This window comes from Hippopotamus amphibius, chromosome 10 (assembly GCF_030028045.1).
Source record: "Hippopotamus amphibius kiboko isolate mHipAmp2 chromosome 10, mHipAmp2.hap2, whole genome shotgun sequence".
Lineage (NCBI taxonomy): Eukaryota > Metazoa > Chordata > Mammalia > Artiodactyla > Hippopotamidae > Hippopotamus > Hippopotamus amphibius.
This window is the reverse complement of record NC_080195.1, coordinates 69,394,367-69,415,723: the sequence shown is the minus strand read 5'-3', so window position 1 is coordinate 69,415,723 and position 21,357 is coordinate 69,394,367. Positions and strand designations below refer to the sequence as shown.

General features: G+C 37.1%; 1 protein-coding gene across 18 annotated transcripts in view; it reads right to left on the bottom strand.

Annotated features, from left to right (window-relative positions):
• ABI3BP (ABI family member 3 binding protein) overlaps nucleotides 1-21,357 on the bottom strand; it is a 262,791-nt gene that overhangs the window by 26,842 nt on the left and 214,592 nt on the right. For all 18 annotated transcript variants that reach the window (XR_009047795.1, XM_057697718.1, XM_057697719.1 and 15 more), the window contains 6 exons: nucleotides 19,577-19,654; nucleotides 17,969-18,073; nucleotides 14,815-14,943; nucleotides 14,229-14,297; nucleotides 7,357-7,566; nucleotides 1,573-1,681 (listed from right to left, as the gene is read on the bottom strand). Coding sequence is in view for 17 of the 18 variants with exons in the window: in XM_057697718.1 (XP_057553701.1) it covers nucleotides 1,573-1,681; nucleotides 7,357-7,566; nucleotides 14,229-14,297; nucleotides 14,815-14,943; nucleotides 17,969-18,073; nucleotides 19,577-19,654 (700 nt within the window). In the remaining variant the exon portion in view is untranslated. The remainder of the gene's footprint in view (nucleotides 1-1,572; nucleotides 1,682-7,356; nucleotides 7,567-14,228; nucleotides 14,298-14,814; nucleotides 14,944-17,968; nucleotides 18,074-19,576; nucleotides 19,655-21,357) is intronic.

The window sequence follows — 21,357 nt, the reverse complement described above, 5'->3', positions numbered from 1 at the left end:
CTGAAGAGAAAAACCAAGTTTCGTAAGCCCAAATCCACCTATTAAAAAGTCCAAATTAAATGACCTTTTCTCTTTTACTCTTTTCTTAAAATAGATTATAGTAAAAAATAGGCTCTCTCCCTGTTAATCTTGCTAAGGAAACAGAACCAAGATCATCAAATGGGCTTTAACTGAAATATATGCTTATTTTGGCTAACTTAATACCTTCAAGAAAATTAGCAATTGCAAAATTCTCCATATTACAACTCAAAACAGAGAACTCTAAAGAAGCAAAAACACACTTGTTGGAAAAGTGTTGTTTTTGCAGTATAGGACTACAGTTTATATAGAGCAAACCATCTATAATGAACTAGATGCTTCCTTTTCTCCTGAAGAGATTAGAAGAGCCTCCTTGCTATCAGAGCCAAAAGAGGCTCTTCTGAGTGTCACAATCAATACCTAATTCAATTCAGTCAGATGACAATGAAAGATACAAGAAATAAAACATGAAAAAAAAAATCTCTGATGCTGACGTTCCAGTCTTCACTTCCACTGATCTTTTTCAACACTGAAGAACTTTATCAAGTTAAGAAATACTCAATCTGGAAAAACTCCTGATTGTGTGAAAACTGATCTATGTTGCCAGAGGTATTTTTGTTTGTTTTGTTTTATACTGAAAGCACAGAGAGTTTATCAGACAATGTTTTGGAGCTTGAGGAAAGAAATCAATTTTGCACAGAGAGTGAAATTTAGTTGATAAATGAATTTAGCACATTGGCTTTATTGAGGAAATGCTTGGTTGTACCCATTTGAGAGTCTCCTTGAGCAACACATTTGAATGATTTAGCTGTGTAAAACAAAACAAAAACGGAAAACCCCTACTACATTTCTAGAAATGCCTAAGGCCCTTATTTTTCTTGCAATAATAAAATGGACTGATAAAATATTAGGTATTTTAGATTTAAAAAGGAATCAAAAAACTATACAGCAAGATAAACCACATGGTAACAAGGGATGCCAAGAAAAGTTGTTTATTGTTGAACAATTGTTAATATTATATATGTCCATTTTCAAAAATCTATTCTCATTGGTCTGTAATAAAAAGACCCAAAAGCAAAGGGTTGCTGTGTCTGGGACTAGCGTGCAGCTATACTAAGCATTGACTATTACAAACTTTCACCTATGTTTATCACATGGTTTTTGTTTCCTTGTCCTCCCCTTCCAGCATGCCAACCAACTTCTTTTGTGCTTCAAATCTAGCTTACACCATCCACGATCCAGTTGTCTCTGGTCTATAGACTTTTTCTCCTCTAAATTTTGGTATTGGATATCAATGTTTGATATTAATGGCCATCTGTCTTTCAGTGTTATACTGTTAACTGACAAGATCATCTTGTCAGCTCTTGTATCCCCACCAATAACTTGCATATTTGTAAACCAAGACTCTAGGGGTATCTAGTGCTGTGTACGGAAAGCCAAAGAATGAAATGCAAACTAGACCCTCCCTTAAGATAGAGAAGGATGATGTCATTTCACTCCTTTGTTATGATTTTTGCACTCTCAGAATTCACCTGAATAGCACTGGTGGCTTACCTTGTGTCTGGTTTTAGATTTTCTACTGTGGAGAAGGTTTGATTTGTAGTTTGGATGGACTTGTTCTTCCCACTGAATGACCCATTTTCCCTGGATATAACTTCATATTCTGAAAAGCAAAAAAGCCAACAGATACTCATCTTTATGCTCTGGAAGGCTGAATGTTCCTGAGGCTAACAGCATAACAAAGTCACTCTCATGCAAGTGAGCAACAAGATTGTAGGTCTAGAGACGTATTGATCGTACACATTAGTAACTTCCAGATGGGGACTGTCGGAGATGATGAAGGTCCCAAAGCATCTGGGGAGTTGCTCGTTGACCATTTCCGTTTTCTCTTTACTAGAGCAGGAAAGATCTGGTAACTGTGAAGACTGCTGACATTCCTATGGTAGCGCTGGATATGGGTAACCTATGATTTTGTTAGGTAAGTCAGATCATCTGCTATTGCTGGAAAGCCCAGTGTGGCTTTGTAAAAAACGCTATATGAGGAGCGGTGCTTCAGTAGAAGCACATTTCCCGCTCACAGGGCTTGATAATGAACATACTTTTCTATAGTTCATTATTTTGAACTACAGAATTATGGAATTTTGGTACCTACTGCTTATGTAAGTTACATAAGTTTTGTACATACTGCTTACATATGCCCCCTTGATAATTATCCTTGAGTTAAAAAAAAATTATGCCCTTAAAGTCTTCATAGAGAGCTGCATATATTTAACTTAAGGGCAGGTTTCTATGAACTTGCAGGGCTAACCAAAAGAGACTTCCAGAATAAGAGAATATAATTTACTAATTTGCTTTCCCTGCTCTCAGTTGAGGTTTAGTTTAATGCAGGTGACAAGACCACACAAGGATTAAAAAATCAAAAGACAACAAACAAACAACAACAAAACCCTACTCAAAAACAGCTCCTTCAATATGAAGATATACACAAGTGGTGGGCATCAGGGAAAGTGGGAAGGCTGCAAACGAGCTGGCAAGTTACTGGGGATTTCTGCTGTTAGCACTGAGACCAAAGGTAGGAAATGGATATTGGAAATAAAACTGAAATTATAGAATAACTCATGGAGACTTATAATCATCAGTTTTAATTTGGGAAGGATCTTTCATGGTGAATTTAAAAAAGCCAAAAAGGAGGATCACTTTCTCGGAGAAATTTCCTATGACCATCCTTTTGAAAATTTGAAATTAAACTGGAAGGCAAGGGTCATTGCGTATGGACACATTACTGCAGCTATTAAAGGACTAATGGCCCATATTTAGGATTCCTTCCTCAGACTCTCTGCTCCCAACCTATGTCTCAGTTGGCTTTCTATTCTAACGGAGTGTGGAAAGAGAGGGAGGATGCTGAATTCAAATGTTTGTTTTATATCTTTTCCTCAGCTGTGAAGGAGGATTTACTAGAAAAAGATGGGAGTAATTAGAATGGAAGTAAAATTGATTTTTAAAAAATGGAAACTGCATGACTTAATGGAAAGAGATAGACCAAGCTACTTGCCTGGATCTCAGTCTCAGTTCTACCATCTGTAAAATGTCCATAGTGTCTCTTCACATAGTGTTGCTTGTAGGGATTAAAGTAGGAACATACGGAAAGTGCTTAATAGTATTTTGCATGTATTTTGCTCAACAGGTGGTACCTATTATTATTATATCTTGTATTATTCCTTATTATCCCTGAGTTGTGGTTTTGAAACTAGGATCACAAAAATTTGAAAGATTCTCATTAGAAAGATTCAAGTGCTGCTTAGTCACCAAAAGAGCAATTTATATGACATCCCAGCTGGTTATGCATGAAAGCAATCACCTTCAAAAACTTGAAAAAAAAACTCTTTGCTTGGGTCATTCCTCATCCACTGTGCGATATTCTTTTTAATATCACCCCAGCCTTTTAGTATACTTCTACACTCAAAGCACATCTTTTCTAATTTTCTTTTGACTCAAGTTTTAAATGTTAATTTAATACTATTTTTACCCTGAAAGATTGGAGTTTTCAAAATGGATCTAGAAGTTACCTTTATGATTAAAAAGACATTTAGAATTTTTCTCAGAATTCTTGTTTTAGGATGTATATATCTTCCCTTTTTAATGCTTTAAAGTGATAATAGCTTTTCATAAATCCACCAACACTATAAAAATATACCACCACCAACAAAAAAGTATGTGTCCATATTTCTTACTTTAAAATAGGGGATTTAAAAAATAATTTCAATAACAGTAAGAATATAAGAAAATCTACAAAGAACTGACACTGAATAATTGGTCTCTTTTTTCCCCTCAGAGGGTTTTATTGCCCTATTATGAGATAATTCACTTAGAAGAAAATTATTATAAATATTGGGGACATCACAGTCTGGTCAGTATGGCATGAAAATAACAATGGTGACGCTACTGCTACCAGTCCTACTATTGCTACTACTGACAGATGTTAATTTAATAGCTTCTAATTTATGCTGCAAAAATTCTCTGTTAAGTTTTATACTCTCAATAAATTGATAACAATAGGAATTATTATTATTACAAATAAAAAAACCCCGAAGTTCAAAGAGGCTAGTTATGGGCCCAAGTTGCATTATTTAGAACACAGCTGGTCTGGGATTTAAATCTATGTCAGCATGCTCTCGACGTATCACAAAACGACACCTTATAACTAACTTATTTTTAAGTTGTTCAAGCACCCAGGCTATGGCCAATCTCCATGGTGCACTATTTCTTTTTTTTTTCTTTTATTATGAACAGTTTTTTTTTTTAAGCTCTTTATTGGAATATAATTGCTTTACACTGTTGTGCCAGTTTTTGCTGTACAACAAAGTGAATCAGCTGTATTTATACATATATCCCCATATCCCTTCCCTCCCATGACTCCTTCCCACCCTGCCTATACCAGCCCTCTAAGTCATCACCCATCATTGAGTTGATCTCCCTGTGTTATGCAGCAGCTTCCCACTAGCTATCTATTTTACATTTGGTAGTGTATATTTGTCATTGCTACTCTCTAACTTCGTCCCAGCTTCCCCTTCGCCCTCCCCCCACCCCGTGTCCTCAAGTCCATTCTCTACATCTGCACCTTTATTCTTGCTTTGTCAGTGGGTTCATCAGTACCGTTTTTCTAGATTCCATATATATGAGTTAGCATACGGTATTTGTTTTTCTCTTTCTGGCTTACCTCTCTCTGTATGACAGACTCTAGGTCCATCCACCTCACTACAAATAACTCAGTTTCATTCCTTTTAATGGCTGAGTAATACTCCATTGTGTATACGTGCCACATCTTCTTTATCCATTCATCTGTTGATGGGCAGTTAAGTTGCTTGCATGTCCTGGCTATTGTAAATAGTGCTGCAATGAATATTGTGGTACATGTGTCTTTTTGGATTATGGTTTCTCTGGGTATATGGCCAGTAGTGGGATTTCTGGGTCATATGGTAGTTCTGTTTTTAGTTTTTTAAGGAACCTCTATACTGTTTTCCATGGTGGCTGTAGCATTCCCACCAACAGTGCAGGAGGGGTCCCTTTTCTCCACACCCTTTCCAGCATTTATTGTTTTAGACTTTTTGATGATCGCCATTCTGACTGGTATGAGGTGATACCTCATTGTAACTCTGACTTGCATTTCTCTAATGATCAGTGATGTGGAGCATCTTTTCATGTGTTTGTTAGCCATCTGCATGTCTTCTTTGGAGACACGTCTAAGTATTCTGCCCATTTTTGGATTGGGTTATTTGCTTTTTTGATATTGAGCTGCACGAGCTGCTTGTATATTGTGGAGATTAATCCTTTGACAGTTTCTTCATTGGCAAATATTTTCTCCCATTCTTAGGGTTATCTTCTTGTCTTGTTTATGGTGTCTTTGGCTGTGGTGCACCTATTTCTACTTTAGTGTAGAAAGGACATGGAGAAGCATCTGAATTTGGATGCATTTACTAGAGGTGAACACATGCCCCCAATTAAAAGAAAGATTACTGACAGAAGTCAACCTGGGAAATGAAGAACATGTTTCACTCTCTTTTTGTTATCTTTCTTAATCCTTTCTTGAAAAACCATTTCCAGTGGTATGAGAATTAAGCTCTGTATTATCTGAGCTGCTGATTTATAAAAGATTACATTTGCAATCAGGTGGTATTTAATGGAATACTAAAATTAAACAAAAATGGAAAAAAATAGAACAGATCATTAGGACATGTGGTCTAACATTTAAATATAGTCTAAGTGAGTAATGGTTAAATATGGACTTATTTCTATTTATAAAATATAATAGTTATAGATATGATCCTTATCCATGAAAATTGTTATCATAAGTCCAATATCTAGTGAATGATCTCAAGCAGCCCAATGACATTTAAAAATAATAATGTTATAAAACTAATTGGTTAAAGTATATCCTATTCATGATTCTTTGAAATTACAGATTTATATTACTTTAAAAAGTTACTTGATGAAAAGAAAACCCAGAAAGGAAAATCCTGCTTTAAAAAGTTAAGTCAGATATTATTGACATATCCAAGTGAATATATGTTTGATTATTAGACATATTAGATTAACCAATTCCAACTTGATGTCCTGTATCTTTAAGGCATGTGAAATTTTATAGATCATTTGGTCTCATGAGAATGAACCCTCAGACTATCACAGGAACTCCTTATTACCACTGCATATGGATTGAGAGTTTTAAGCTTTTTAATACATGTAGGTAATCAATACTTACAGATTGATTTTTAGATGCTGGAATGATAATACCTACTGGCATAGCTCTGGGTAAAGAAGCAAGACTAGTCAAATCCCCAGGAACCATGGGCAGTGGCTGGTTCTTTCTCAAAACAAAGGCAAGCTTTGCATAAGAAAGGAAATTCACAAAATACGGTTAAAAATATAAAAAGCCAGCTAAGCAAAGATAGGCTGCTTACACTGGAAGTTGCCCAGACCAAATGGTTTTGTCTGAGGAGAAATAGCTACTGTTTTCTCCTTTATTCATAGACAACTTTTTTTGGCAGATCCTGAATCTCCCCACTCCTCACCTCGCCCTGTGTACTGCTCTCTACTCTTCCTGACAGCCTCTTAGTAGAGCCTCTATTGGGCACATGGTGGCGGTGGCGGGGACATGGGCAGCAGGAACCTTGTGTACTCACGCTGTTTGCTACATCCTCTACCTGATTTGGGTTGTTAGTCTTCCCACCTCCCGCCTCCCCTCCAGTTTGACTATCCTTTTCACTACAGAGAATTAAAATCCCACATAACAAACTCAAAGAATGACTTGGGGTTTCTGATTTTTCATAGTCATTTTTAGAGAAATTGGGTAAGCGATAGCAGAATCAAAATTTCCTGAGATAGGCAGAAAATTGACCAGGAAAAGAATTAAAAATTTTTTTTCCCTAAAATGATTAACTCTTAGCCTGCTTGAAAATTCTAGGTCAATCTAGAAATTAGGATGGGGAAAGGAAAACAGGTTTAAATCTTATCAGCAGTGGCAACTTCCCATAACTTATCTGTAACTTTCTGGTAATGAAAAGACTAGATATACCTTCACATTGTGAAAAACAGTACTGAGAGGAGAAGGAAGGTATGCAACTTAAAGAAATCTGCTAACCATAACCAGGACAAAGATGATCTTTTCCCATCTTATGACACTTTAGACCATCATGTACCACAGGGACAGCAGAACTCTGTGGGACTTGCTGCTCCTGAGATATGCCTTGCAGGTCACAGTCTGATCCAAGGTATCACATTCCCAATGCGTTGCATTATCAATGCTGCCCACCATAAGTAACGGTCCACATGCCATGATCTTACCAGTGACAGTGTCATTGAGTGGCTTATCCCAGTCCAAAATGACAAAGGAGGGACACCCTTCCACAGTGACCACAGTGAGGTTGGTAGGTGGGTTCTGCGGTGGGCTGGTGGCATTCCCCTCTGTGGCTTCCTCTTTGGGGAATCGTTTGACAGAGTCAGTGATGGAGCAGGGCCTGTTGTCAGGCTTTTGAATATACCGCACGTGAGGACCTAAGAGAGAGAGGACATTGAGCACTTTTTTTTTTGGGCTTGTAAAAAAGGTGGAGGTGAATTCATAGATAAAATTATCTGTTTGAGGACATTGATCTAATACTATAAACAGATGGATGAAAGCAGTGATGTGGATGGTTTGAATGTGTGAAAATCCAGAATCCTATCTTTGGGATTCATGATACAGATGTTATTATTATCTGCTTTTCTAAATAGGTTTAGCTTATGCTAATATCTAAAAGTAATTTGGTCCCCTTGAGCATGGTTTAAACTGCATAGTTTATGGGGCATTGGAAAGAGTACTCAAAAGGGTCTTGTCTCAGTAGTGGAGAATGATTAACCTTACACTAAACACAGTTCTGGTCCCACCTAATAAATCTTAAAAGCCAGACCCAGAAGGATCAAGTGCTTTCAACTTAAACTGCACCCCCAGAATAAAATCCAAGAATATTTTAGGAATAAAAAACATATCCAACACCCAACTGGATAAAATTAACAGGAAGATATTACCCATATAGAGGAGAAAAATAAATCATTTGAAGCCAACCTGGAACTTGCACAGATGTTACAACTGTCAGACAAGGACAATAAAATAGTTATCACTATAATCCACATAGTTGAAAGTTAAGAAATGGAAGATATAAAAAAGACCCAAATTAAATTTCTAGAGATCTTTAAAGGAGGCAGACAAGAAAAGACATGTTATATATAGAAGAACAAAGGAGGATTGTGACAGATTTCTCATCGGAAAGAATGCAAGTGACAAGGCAGTGGAGCAATGTATTTCTATAGTAAAAAACAAAAATCAAAATGAAAAACCTTATCATCTAGAGTGCTATAACTAGTGAAAATATCTTCAAAAAAAAAAAAAAAAAAAGCAAACCCATAATTCAAAAAGACACATGCAGCACTATTTACAATAGCCAGGACATGGAAGCAACCTAAATGTCCATCAACAGATGAATGGATAAAAAAGATTGGTACATATATACAATGGAATATTACTCAGCTGTAAAAAGCAATGAAACTGGGACATTTGTAGAGACATGGATGGACCTAGAGACTTGTACAGAGTGAAATGAGTCAGAAAAACAAATATCGTATATTAACACATATATGTGGAATATAGAAAAATGGTACAAATCAACCGGTTTGCAAAGCAGAAATAGAGACATGGATGTAGAGAACAAACATATGGACACCAAGTGGGGAAAGTGGGGAGGGTTGGGGGGGGAATGAAGTGGGAGCTGGGATTGTCATATATACATTACTAATAAGAAAAAAAAAAACCAAATTGTATACTCTAAGTATAGGCAGTTTATTGTTTGTTAAAAGTATCTCAATAAAAGTTCTGAAAAAAAAAAAGCAAGATACTTTTTAGACATACAAAAGCTCAAAGAAATCATGACCAGCAGCCCCACTCTACAAGAAAGATTCAAGAATGTCCTTCAGGCAGAAGGAAAATGATGCTGGATGGAAATATGGCTCCCACAAAGGAATGATGAGCACTGGAAACAGTAATGCTTTAGGTAAATATATGCAATATTTTTCTCATTAAATTCTCTCTGAAAGATAATTTGTTGTTTAAACATAAATATTAATAATTTAATGTGATATATACAACATGTAAACTATATAATGACCATAGCCCAAAGGCCAGGAGGAGAGAAAAACTGCTATACTAATGTAAGGTTCTTATACTACTTGTGAAGTAGAATATCACTTGAAGACAGACTGTGGTAAGTTAAAGACACATTTTTATAAACCCCAAAGCAACCACTAAAATAACAAAACAAAGAGTTATAGTTAATAGGACAACAAAAAAGATAAAATGGAATCATAAAAATACTCAGTCCAAAAGAAGGCTGAAAAAAAAGGAAAGAGGGAACAAAAAATAGATGGGATGAATAAAACACAAATAGCAAGATGATGATACACTTAAACCTAACCATACCATTAGTCATATTAAATGTAAGGTTCTAAACACCCAAAATAAAATCCAGATATTGTCCGACTGGGTGAAAGAGCATGATCCAACTATATGATACCTATAGGAAAAACATTTTAAACAAACAGAGACTAACAGGTTAAGAGTAAAAGGACAAAAAAGAAGAGATACCATGATAACAGTTATCAAAAGAAAGCTTGAGTGTGTATATAAATATCAACAAATTAGATTTTAGAGGAAAGAATATTACCATAAACAAAAAAAGATCTATTCATCAGAAGTTTATTACAACCCTAAGTAATTTAGTTCTATATCTAAATACAAACCTTTAATATACACGTAGCAAAAAATGATAGAACTGTAAGTAGAAATAAATCCACAATTAGTGCTAGAGATTTCAGTATTCTTCTCTCATTAACTGATAGAACAGTAGACAGAAAATCACTAAAGATATAAAAGAATTGCACAATACAACCAAGCAAATTGACCTAATTGACATTTTTACAGAACACTTGTTATGGACTGAATTATGTTTCCCTAAAATTCCTATGTTGAAGCCCTAATTTCCATAGTCAGAAACCTAACCTGATGATACCTTGATCTCAGACTTCCATCTCCAGAACTGTGAGAAAATAAATTTATGTTGTTTAACCTACCAAGTCTGTAGTATTTTGTTACAGCAGCCCTAGCAAACTAATAAAACATTCTACTTAAGAATAGCAGAATACACATTCTTTTCAAGTACACAGAGAACATATACCAAGGTAGACTACTTTCTGGGCCATAAAAAATGTCTCAATGTAAAAGGATTCAAGTAATGCAGACTATCTGACAACAGTGGAGTTAAATTAGGAATCAATAACAAAATGACTTCTAGAAAACCTTGAAATATTTAGAAATTAAATAACATACTTCTAATATGTCAAAAAAGAAACCAAAAGGGAAATTAAAAAGTATTTTGAACAGAGTAAAAATAAAAACACAACATATCAAATTTTTTTGGATGCTGCTTAAATAATACCTAGGGGAAAATTTGTAGCACTAAATTCCATATTTAAAAAGAAGAGAGGGCTCAAAATCAATGAGCTAATCTTCTACCTTAAGAAATTAGAATAGAAGAGCAAATTAAACTCAAATTAAGCAGAAAAAGGAAATAATAAAGATCAGAGTAAAAAATAAATGAAACAGAAAAAGAGACAAAATCAATGAAACAAAAAGTTGAACTTTTCAGAAGATCAAAAGAATTGATAAACCTACAGGCTGACTGGTTAGACAAAATAGAAAAAAGACACATTATCAAAGGAATGAGAGAGGTGACATGACTACAAATTATACAGATATCAAAGTAAAAAGAAGAAAATATGAACAACATTATGATGATAAACTTGACAGTTTAGATGATATGGACCAATAACTTAAAAGAGAAAAATTACTAAAGCTCTCTATGGAAAAAAATATTCTGAATAGTCTTATCCCTATTAAACAAAGTGAATTACATGTAAAATCCTTCTCACAAGGAGAACATAAGGCTCAAATGGCTTTACTGGTAAATAATACGAAATACTTGAAGAGGAAGCAACATCAATTCCAAACTCTTTCAGAAAACTAAAGAGGAAAATTCAGCATCATTTTGATGCTAAAACTTGACTTAAATATTACAAGAAAAGAAAACTGCAGACCAATGTCCCTCACTGAATACAATTCTAAACAAAATTTTAGCAAATTAAATCCAACAATATATTAAGATGAGAATGCACTATACCCAAGTGGAATTTGTTCCTGGAATGCAAAATTAGTCTACAACTCAAGAACAATTACTTTATCACATTGGCACACTAAAAAAGAAAAACCATATAATCATCTCAATAAAGGCAGAAAGATCACTAGACATAATCTAGCATTCATTACTGATAACAACTCTCACCAAAACGGGAATAGAAGAAAAATTTTCAACACAATGAAGGGCACCTATGAAAAACCTACAGGTAACACCATACTTAATGGTGAAAGGCTGAATGCTTTTCCCAGAATATAAGGAATAAGAAAAAAACATCTATCCTCACTTTTCTATTCAATATTTTACTAGAGGTTTTAGCCAGTACAGAAAAGTAAGGAAAAATGTACCCAAGTTGGAAAGGAGGAAGTAAAACTTTCCTCTCAGATGACATGTACAATTCTGTATGTAGAAAATCCAATGGATCTACAAAAAGACTACAGAGCTTTGCAAGGTTGCAGAATACAAGCTCATTGTACAAAAAAATGTTTTTCTATATATTAGCAATGAACAATTGGAAACTGAAATAAAAAATACTACTTTTACGGTTTCCTGTATAGTGAGAACTACAAAACCTTGGTGAGAGAAATGAAGAACACCTAAATAAATGGTGAGATATACCATGTTCATAGGTAATAAGACTTAATGCTGTACAGCTGTCGATGTTTCTCGACCTACATATTCAATGCTAGTCTAATAAAAATATAAACAGGCTATGCTTTTTAAATTTTTAGAAACTCATTCTAAAATTCAGATGGAAATACAAAAGGACCCTGAGTCACCAAAACAATTAACAAAAAATAAGAATAATGTTGGAAGACTAACATAACTTGATCACAATGCGTATTATAAAACCACAGTGATCCAGACACTGTGGTATTGATGGAAAGGTAGATAAATAGATCAATGGAACAGAGTAGAAAACCCCAAAATATTTTCACATATATATGGACAGTTTATTTTTGACAAAGGTACAAATTAAATTCAGTGGAGAAACAATAGTTTTTACAACAAATGATGCTGAAACAATTGGATATCCATAAACAAGAAAATAAAGGCATTCATACCTTGTATCATATACAAAATTTGACTCAATATGGATCATAGATCTAAATGTAAAAGTAGAAAACTTCTAGAAGGAAATAGAAATTTCTAGAAGGAAACAAAGAGGTCTTTGTAACCCTTGATTAGTCAATGACTTCTTAAATATAACATAAAAGATACAAACTACAAAAAACCAAATTGATAAACTGAGCTTCATTAAAATTAAAAAAGAGAAGCCAAACACTGGGAGAAAATATTTGCAAAGCATGTATCTGAAAAAGGTCTTCAATCTAGAAAATATGAACACTCTTAAAAATCAATAATAAGAGAATAAACAACTCCATTAAAAAATAGACAAAAAAATTGAACAGACACATCAAAAGAGATATACAGATGGCAAATAAGGACATGAAAAGATGTTCAGCATCCTTAGTCATTAGGGATGTGCAAAATAAAATCACAATCAAATACTGTTATGCATTTACTAAAATGGCTGAAATTAAAAAGACTGACCATAGCAAGTGTTGGCAAAGGTGTGGAGGAACTGGAACTCTCATATACTGCTGACAGAAAGGTAAAACAGTACAACTGCTGTGGAAAACAGTACAACTGCTATGGAAAACAGTTTGGCAGTTCCTTAAAATGTTAAATGTACATCTATATACAATCTAGCCATTCTCCTTGTAGGAATTTGTCCAAAAGGAATGAAAGCATGTCTACGCAAAGACTTGTACATGAATGGTCACAGCAGCTTTATTAGTAATGTAAAAATATTAGAACAACCCAAATGTCATGAACAGCTTTAATAATTTAGTATATATCCATACAACAGAATACTAGTCAGCAATAAAAAGGAATAGACTATTGGTACATTTAGCAGTATGGATCAATCTCCAAATAATTATGCTGAGTGAAAGAAATCAGACAAAAAAGTTCATAATGTATTTTTTTCATCTATGTAAAATTCCAGAAATGCATATTAATCTGTAATAAGTTACCTAGAGACTAGAGGTTGGATGGGAGGAGTGAGGGGGAGGGATTATAAAGGTACACAATGAAACTTTTGGAGATGGTACATGTATTCATTATCTTGATTGTGATGATAATTCATGGGTATATACATATGCTAAAATTTATCAAATTTTATGCTTCAGAAAAACATATCACAAAAGGAAATACTGGGCTCTATATCATACAATGTCTCTTTTACTGTGGTAGATTAGATTACTGTTCAAAAACATTCTCTAGGGACTTCCTTGGTGATCCAGTTGTGAAGACTCCTTACTCCCAATGCAAGGGGCCCAGATTCAATCCCTGGTCAGGGAACTAGATCCCACATGCTGCAACTAAAAGATCCTGTGTGCCACAACTACAACCCAGTGCAGCTAAATAAATAAATAAAATAAATAAATAAATAAATATTTCAAAAACATTCTCTGTATCCATGGAAGGAGTATACTTCCCCAATCTTTGTTATGAGCTTGGCTATGTGACTTTCTTTAGCCATTGAATGTTGGCAGGTATAACACAAGAAGGAGCTTGAAATGTGGTTGTGTATTTGGACTCCCCCCTCTTCACTTTGTATTGTCGTGAGAATGGCTTCTCTTGGGTCACTGTTAGTCCTTCATCCTGGGCACCAAAATGAACAGATGTGGAGCAGACTTGAGCCAAACCTACAAGAGGTCCAGCTGTACCTGCTACTAGAAGTAAAACCACCCAGCCAAGCACATCCTAGATCAGCTGACCTCCAGGCAATTTGTAGACACATGAGAAAGAAATCATTTTTAGAGTATGATACTAACATTTTGTGGTTGTTTATTACACAGCAACAGCTGACTGATACACCCACCAAAGATAGCCTTGTTAAAATTGAGATTTGAAGCCAATCATACATACCTTTGAATCTGGGCTTCCCAAGAGGATCAGTTTCTCTTGTTGGACTTGAGCTAAAGTCAGTTGCATTACCTGAGAATGGAAGATACAATGAAAAAGTAGTAAAGACTATAAATATTTAATACATATGCCTTCTAGTCAATTCCTTGCAACACTGATTTCAATTACTATCATTATTATACATATTATCCAGACTAAAAGGCCTTTAATTGTGTCCTGCTGCAGGTGTTCTTCAGTGTAATAAACAATGATTCAAAGATTACAACCAAGTAGCTAAAACTTATTGATAAATTAAGATATGTGTAATTAGTAATGACATGCGATTTAGTAGGAAGCATTGGGTAACCTAGAGCTTTTTAGGAAGACTTTCTAAAGATCTTGTGAACTTCCTCCTATGTCTGCAAAGGGAAGGAACACATTCTATAATAAAACATTAGAAATAGGTATAATTTTTAAATTAAAAAATTCATAGCAATCATAAAATTGAGTAAAATAGATGGTCCAGAACTGGAGCTCTTTTTTTCCCTAATTTGAAATCCTTTAGTACTTCATTGCTAAGCATCCAGTGGAAAGTGACTGATATACTAACCAAGATCTTCTCCTGAGGCAGGAGCTGTTGGTTGCTTTTTATCTGTCTCTGTTCTCTCCAAGGGGGCTTCAGTAGGTCTGAGTGTTGCCCTCAAGGGTGGGGAAGTTACTCGGCCTGATGAAATGATTCCTGTAATGTAGAGCCAAAGCATCAGGCTTTATAGGGAGCCCTGCCAAGTTCCCCATTTATTTATTCAATAAATATTTATTAGCACTTACCATGTGGCTTGGCACTATATGCCAGGATTAGAGAGAAAACAAGACCTCGTGTCCCTGATCAGGAGAGATGTGTGAGCCAAATTATACTGAAGCATTATAGATACTGTGAAAGCAGGAGATAAAGTCTCAGAGAGGACAAGTCTATGGGGAAAGATGATGAATGTTGCGTGGGGGGAGGGCAGGAATGCCTTCCCAGAGGATGTGCCAATAAAGAGAAGAAGTGATCAATAGGCAGGCATGAGAGCAGCATTCTAGTCGGAGGCTGCAAGAAGAAGCAGGTCAGAGAAGCATGAAATCATACGGCATGTTGAATTTGAAGGGGTGAGAGCCCAGGGTGCCAGGAGCAGTGAGAACAGAGTGTGGAGCAGCAGGGAAGGGTGGCTCAGGCAGGGCCTTGCGTAGCATGGATTTAGATATTATTTTTAGGTGACGAGGACCCATTAAAAGATCTTCACTAGAGAAGTAACATGATCGGATGAGGAGAGGGTGGACAATTAAGTTGCAAGGCTGGTGGCAGAGAGAGAAGTCAAGAGACTAAAGCAGTTGCACAGGCAAGGGCAGAGGAGGTGAACGATGTAAGAAGCAGTGAGACTGGATGGAAGGGGTTTTACATGAGAGATGTCGAGGGCATGGAGTGGCCTGACTGCAGATTACCTGGCAGGCATGGGAGATGGCTGGGAAAGAAGAAAAAAGTTTCTAAGGTAATGTCTGTGATTCTGGCCTAGTAGCCAGGACAGTGTCACTCTGAGATGCTATATTCAACAATGTCTCCTCCACTCTAAAAACACCTATAGGTCTCCCAAACAGGATGCATCCCAAGGTCTAGGCACGTATGGGTATAACAGAGCGGAGGCTGGATTAGGTTTTGTAGTCCTCCTGGGAAAAGGAACCATTCTCAGACAATAGAGAGTCACGGGGTACAAGACTGAGGCAAGGACTGTGGCCCAGCACGCAATCATGGATGGCCATTCAGGTGGGCTGCTGGTCCAGCCCCTGCAGACTCATGGTTCTGGTCCTGGTGGGAGGGGGCCCCAATGACGGAGAGTGAGAGCCCTGAGACGCTGCCCTGCAGTCTGCAGAGAGTGTGCAGAGACAGCAGGAAACGCTGGCATGCAAGGAGAGCGGGACTGAGAGGCCTCAGTAGATCTGGAGACAGGGGACAGGTGGAGATGCCTCGTGGTCGCTTAAGACTGTTCTCAGAGGCACATGTGCAAGAAGGCATCTGTTCAGAGGACTCCCAGAACACCGAGTTGACTTCCTGAATTCTGTATGCACTTGCTGTGACAGTCATCAGGACAAATCTGTACAACTGACCCCATTTGTGTCTGGCTCCGCAGCATAGTCATTTCTTTTGAGTTAGAGGTGGATAGCATGGGGACGGGAGGGCACCAGAGTTAATCTCAAAAGTGGGATGTGTCCACAGGCTGGGTGAGTGGTTAATCTCAAAAGTGGGATATGTTTATACCATCCCACAGGCTGGGTGAGTGATACCAAAGCTACACTTATTGATGGGAGTGAACAAGGTCTTATATGGCAGGAACCAAGGCCGTGGAGCTGCAGCTGAAGACACACAGCCTTGCAGGGGAGCTCTGTTGTGGGAGGTTCCCCTGACTCTTCCATGGGGGAAACTGAAGCATCACTTTCAGTCTAACCTGAAAGCTTACAGAAGGTCAAGCCACAGCTGCCCCCAGGTTACAACTAATGAGGAAAACCCAGTCTCCTCCCTGGGGCCATGTTCCTAGGCCTGGACTCAGGAAGGCACCATCAGCATGGATGAGAGCCTAATTCCTCCTTCAGCTGATGGGAAAAACAATCTAGAGGCTGCTGTCCCCTTGCTACATCATGAATGCTTCTCCATCACCACACCCTCCTTTCATCCTGTGAAAAGAGTGCATTCCATTCCATCTCATAAATCCTTATCAGTTTCATCTTACACAGCTGTCCTTAACACAGTTATCCTGATTCTGACTACAGAATATTTAGGAAGTAGAGATGAAGGAAGAGGGAGAGAAAATGGGAACGTGATCTGATCTGCTTTCAGGTCCACTGGAAGAAACTTTAAGAAAAGTGAGGGGAATCTTTGCTCTGAACTGGGTTCACTGATTCTTAATTCCACTCATATATTCACTCAATGATTATTGGATTCACTTAATGAGCACTGGATTTAGTTCTGGGAATCCAGAGAAAATGTTATCTGTCATCACAGAGCTCATGATCCAGTAGGGGAAGACAAGTACACAAACAAATAGGTATAAAACAGCAGTTTGCACTACCTCAGGTATGTTTCTAGGAAAAGTAGAACAGAGAAGTAATGCTAAGTCTACTTTGGGGCGTTAGAGAGGGCTTCTTCAAGACAAGGATGAAGTACGAGTATCCCAGGTGACTCGGAGGAGTCATTCCATGGGAAGAAGACAATACATGCCATAGTATAGACGTGAGAGGCAGCCTGACTTCTAAAACATACTGCTGCCTTGTTGCACAGGCTAGAACCGCTCAGTCACCCTGAGTCCCCAATCTTTCCCCTTGCACCATAATACTGGGGTCAGCATAAAGGCTGGTGGACAGGGGAGCTATTAATGAGGTGTAAAGGATTTTATCTCAAGAGACATATTCCATTACCCCAGGCAGCACAAAACATCTCATCCAAAATAATCCACTTTTTGAAGAACCTGTGAAAGCTTCTGTCCCAGCACCAAGCACACAGCATCTAAGAAGAAAACTGGCCTGGAAGGACATGGATGGTTGCTTTCATCCCACACACCCAGAATCAGGATATGAGTCCTCAAAGCTGTAATTTACAGTTCAGTCTTTGGGGCCAACATGTCACACACCCCAAGGGCTTCTCCATTGCTTTAGCTATCACACCGAGAAGGGCTTGTGGTTGGCCAGTAAAACTGAAATCAAGGAGGGAGAAGGAAGGTATGTGATTGACGTACCTGCACTTCCTGGCTTTCCGGTGACATTATTTGGCGGTAAAGGCTTTCTTCGTGGGGGCAAGGGTCTAGGTGGCAAGGGTGGGCGACGAGTGCCTGGGATTGTGGCTAGGAGATTATATGACAGACAAAGTGGTCATAAAGATTCACTCTATAAAAATCACAGGTTTTAAAAAATATGTTTGGCAAGTAGCAGTTGGATGACAGAGAATAACGTCTATAGAAAAGTGCCTGTGAGTAATACTTTCTGATATTCTAAATTAGTGCTTGTAATGTACCCAGGCATAATGAAGCATGTTCGTGTATGGGAAAAATATTCTCTAATTACAGATGAAAATTTATCAGTACATCAGCCCCTTGGAAAGCTGTATAGATGTATAGAATTTAACACCTTTAGTTTCCCATAGCATCTTTAGTTAACAGTAGCATTTATGAGTCTCATTATCTCCAATTGCCTTCGATTTGCAGACTACAGTTTTTACATCATTTTAGCTTTGAGTTGGTAAAGTATGTAATTTCTCCTTTAGTAGGTGTTCCACCCCATCCTCCAACTCTGTTATGTCATTATAATTAAACAAACACTTTTAGAGCTTCTCAAATGATTACAAAAAAGTAGCCCTGATAGCAGAAGCAATAAGCTTGTAGGCCACAGAAAGCAGAGTCACCACACAAGGGCACCTGGCCAGGGAGCTGTAAGTGGGAGGCAGAGTTTCACACCCACTCTGCTCTCTCACCCACTCACGAGCCCTGGTGCAAGGCTGCCAGCCCAGAGGAAAGGCACATTTTTTAAACTGGGGTGCCTGAAGGGCAGAGGGAAGAGACACCTTTTTATAATCTGCACAAAGGCTGACAAAGCTAGAGGTACCTGGAGCAGTCCACCTTAACCCAAATTTTCTTTTAAGCCTTGTGTTATAGCTTAAAACGTCATCTCTTCCTTTGCATAATATATTGGTTTAAAAATCTTCAAGTAAAATTGACAATCCAGGAAAATGCCCTGTGGCTTGCAGCACTTCCTGGGATATTAGGAACTGTGCACGTGCATGCAAGTGTTCCGGGGTCGTGGGGGGAGTGAGTGGTGATGATAGAACACAGATCTCTACCCCAGACATTAATACATCAGAGTAGGTTTCACAGCATCCCTTTAAAAGCACAGAGTTCTTATTCAACGCAAAGACAGATTACCTTTTCATAATTTTGGCCTATTATATAGAGCACAGTCTCAAATAAGAAACATAAATCATTTCAGGCAAAAGGATATTATAATAAATTACATAAGAGCAAAACTTGTGTATGATGAAAACTAGAATCCACAGTTACTCTTCAGCATGTGTCCATTGTGGCCCCTCAGAACATTATGTAAAGTAATTATTAAATTAGTGCCTCATGAGAGGTTCTTATTAATATTCAATTTGTGTGCAAAGCACTTTTTATTTTCCCAAAGATAATGTTTTGGTATGTTTTCTAGCAATACCCATGTACTGCTAGTATGGTTCTAATGTCTTGGGGATCGTGAAGATGCTACTTTTTTTTTTTTTTTCCTGCAGCAATGTACCTTGCAGTGACAAGTTTTGGAGCAGAGCCAAGTGAGGGAGTTAGCATCCTATTCCTTACCTGGCTTTTTTGTGGAGTGAGGAAAGTCCACTGACGTGTTTCTACCAGCACTGGGTGGCAGTGGTGCCTGCTTGACCTCTGTGAGCAGAGATAATGACAGAATAAACAGATAGCAAAAATGGGATAAATACTCTTCACAGAAACTTGGTAGAGTTGTCAGTGATAATGTGCATTTTTTCGCAGAGCAAGGGTACTGGCATTTTTGTGCGCAGACATTTTGATTGGCTTCACCCATCTGCATATAGAAAAAAAACTTAAAGCCCTACTGCATTCATTAGTTGTAATTTTTTCTCTGAAGAGTTAATGTTTGATTGTAGATGGTAGTTTTGCCTTATTTTCTATGATGCCAACCCTGTACTGCCTGCCTAGGTGATACTGTTTTGCCAGAAGTATTTCATCTACAGTGACTGGCTATTTTTTTCTGCCAATATTTGTGGGTAAATTTTGCAGTTTTTAAAAAAATTTTCTCTAACTCCTCTACCCCAATAAAAACCCTTAAAATTCCAATGTGTTTGGGTTTGTACTTAATATTTTTTGAGGGGCCTTGGCTAGCAGGCTGGTTAGGCCACAGACTGGATCTGTACTTTTGAGATTTGAAAATTAGGGCTGGGCAGACCTAGAACTCCAAGTTGCTGTTTGGAAGAAACTGATCTGAAAATTACTTTGCGTGCTATTTTAACCTCTAAGTGTCTCAAACAAAATCTGGTGCTAGGGTTTTGGGTAGCAATCCTAAGGGCAGAGGGAACCAATTTAGTTTTTGTCCTTTTTTAAAATAAATATTGTTCTTTACATTATAAAAGAATCTTGCCTAATGTGGCCTGCAGTCTTCATTAAGAAATAATAACAGACTTTTTTAGAATCTCAAAAGTAAATACTATCTCAGATATAATGACTCATCCTAAAAAAAAGAATCCATACTCTGAGCACCTGACTATAATTCACATATTAAAAAAATAAGAATAAACATTGAACTAATATACTAGTTAGTACACTAACAAGGATAAGCACAGCAACAATCCTATTTTGAATTCCAGGACTCTGTAAGGACACTATACACTCAGTCTCATCTAATGTGTAGGCAGATATATTGATTAAGTATACAACAGAAGCTTTGCTTGCCAAAAATTAGATGACATTTTCACCTTAATTTATGAAATTATAACTACATTATAATTAGCATTATAATATTAATATAGTAGTAACATTATTAAGTTATAATAATAATTATGATTAACTAATTTATGAAACCTAATATTAAACTCCACACCCTCTGCTGTTTGAATAAGAGATATTATATAAAATCATGGTGAATGTTTGCATGGAGGCATGAATCAAATGCTGTTTATTTGTCGTAGGAATAAAATGTTTCTGCTGTCAGTGACTTTTGCGGCTCATCCCACAGGCATTCTGAGAACAAATAGCTCATCTGTGCTGTTCCTGTGCCCTCCTCTTAGTGGTACTGGGGGTGGCAAATGACTCATTTGGGTGGTTATTCTGTCCATGGCTTAGGAGAATGCAAAGTACTTTCATTTGTGTCACTGGGATAACCTGGCTTGCTGAGATCTGATTTACCACTGTTTTTTGAGGGTAAAACTGTATTATATCCTCTAGAAGGTTACTAGGCTATGTGTGCCTTCAGTAGATCCTTCTTCACAGCCTTTCTCCATATCTTTCAATCCTTAAAAAACCAAAGTATTTTCATCTAATATTATGCAAGCACCTTACACATTCGTTGACCTGATTTGATCTATACAACCTTTCTAGGGGGGAGATACCACCCA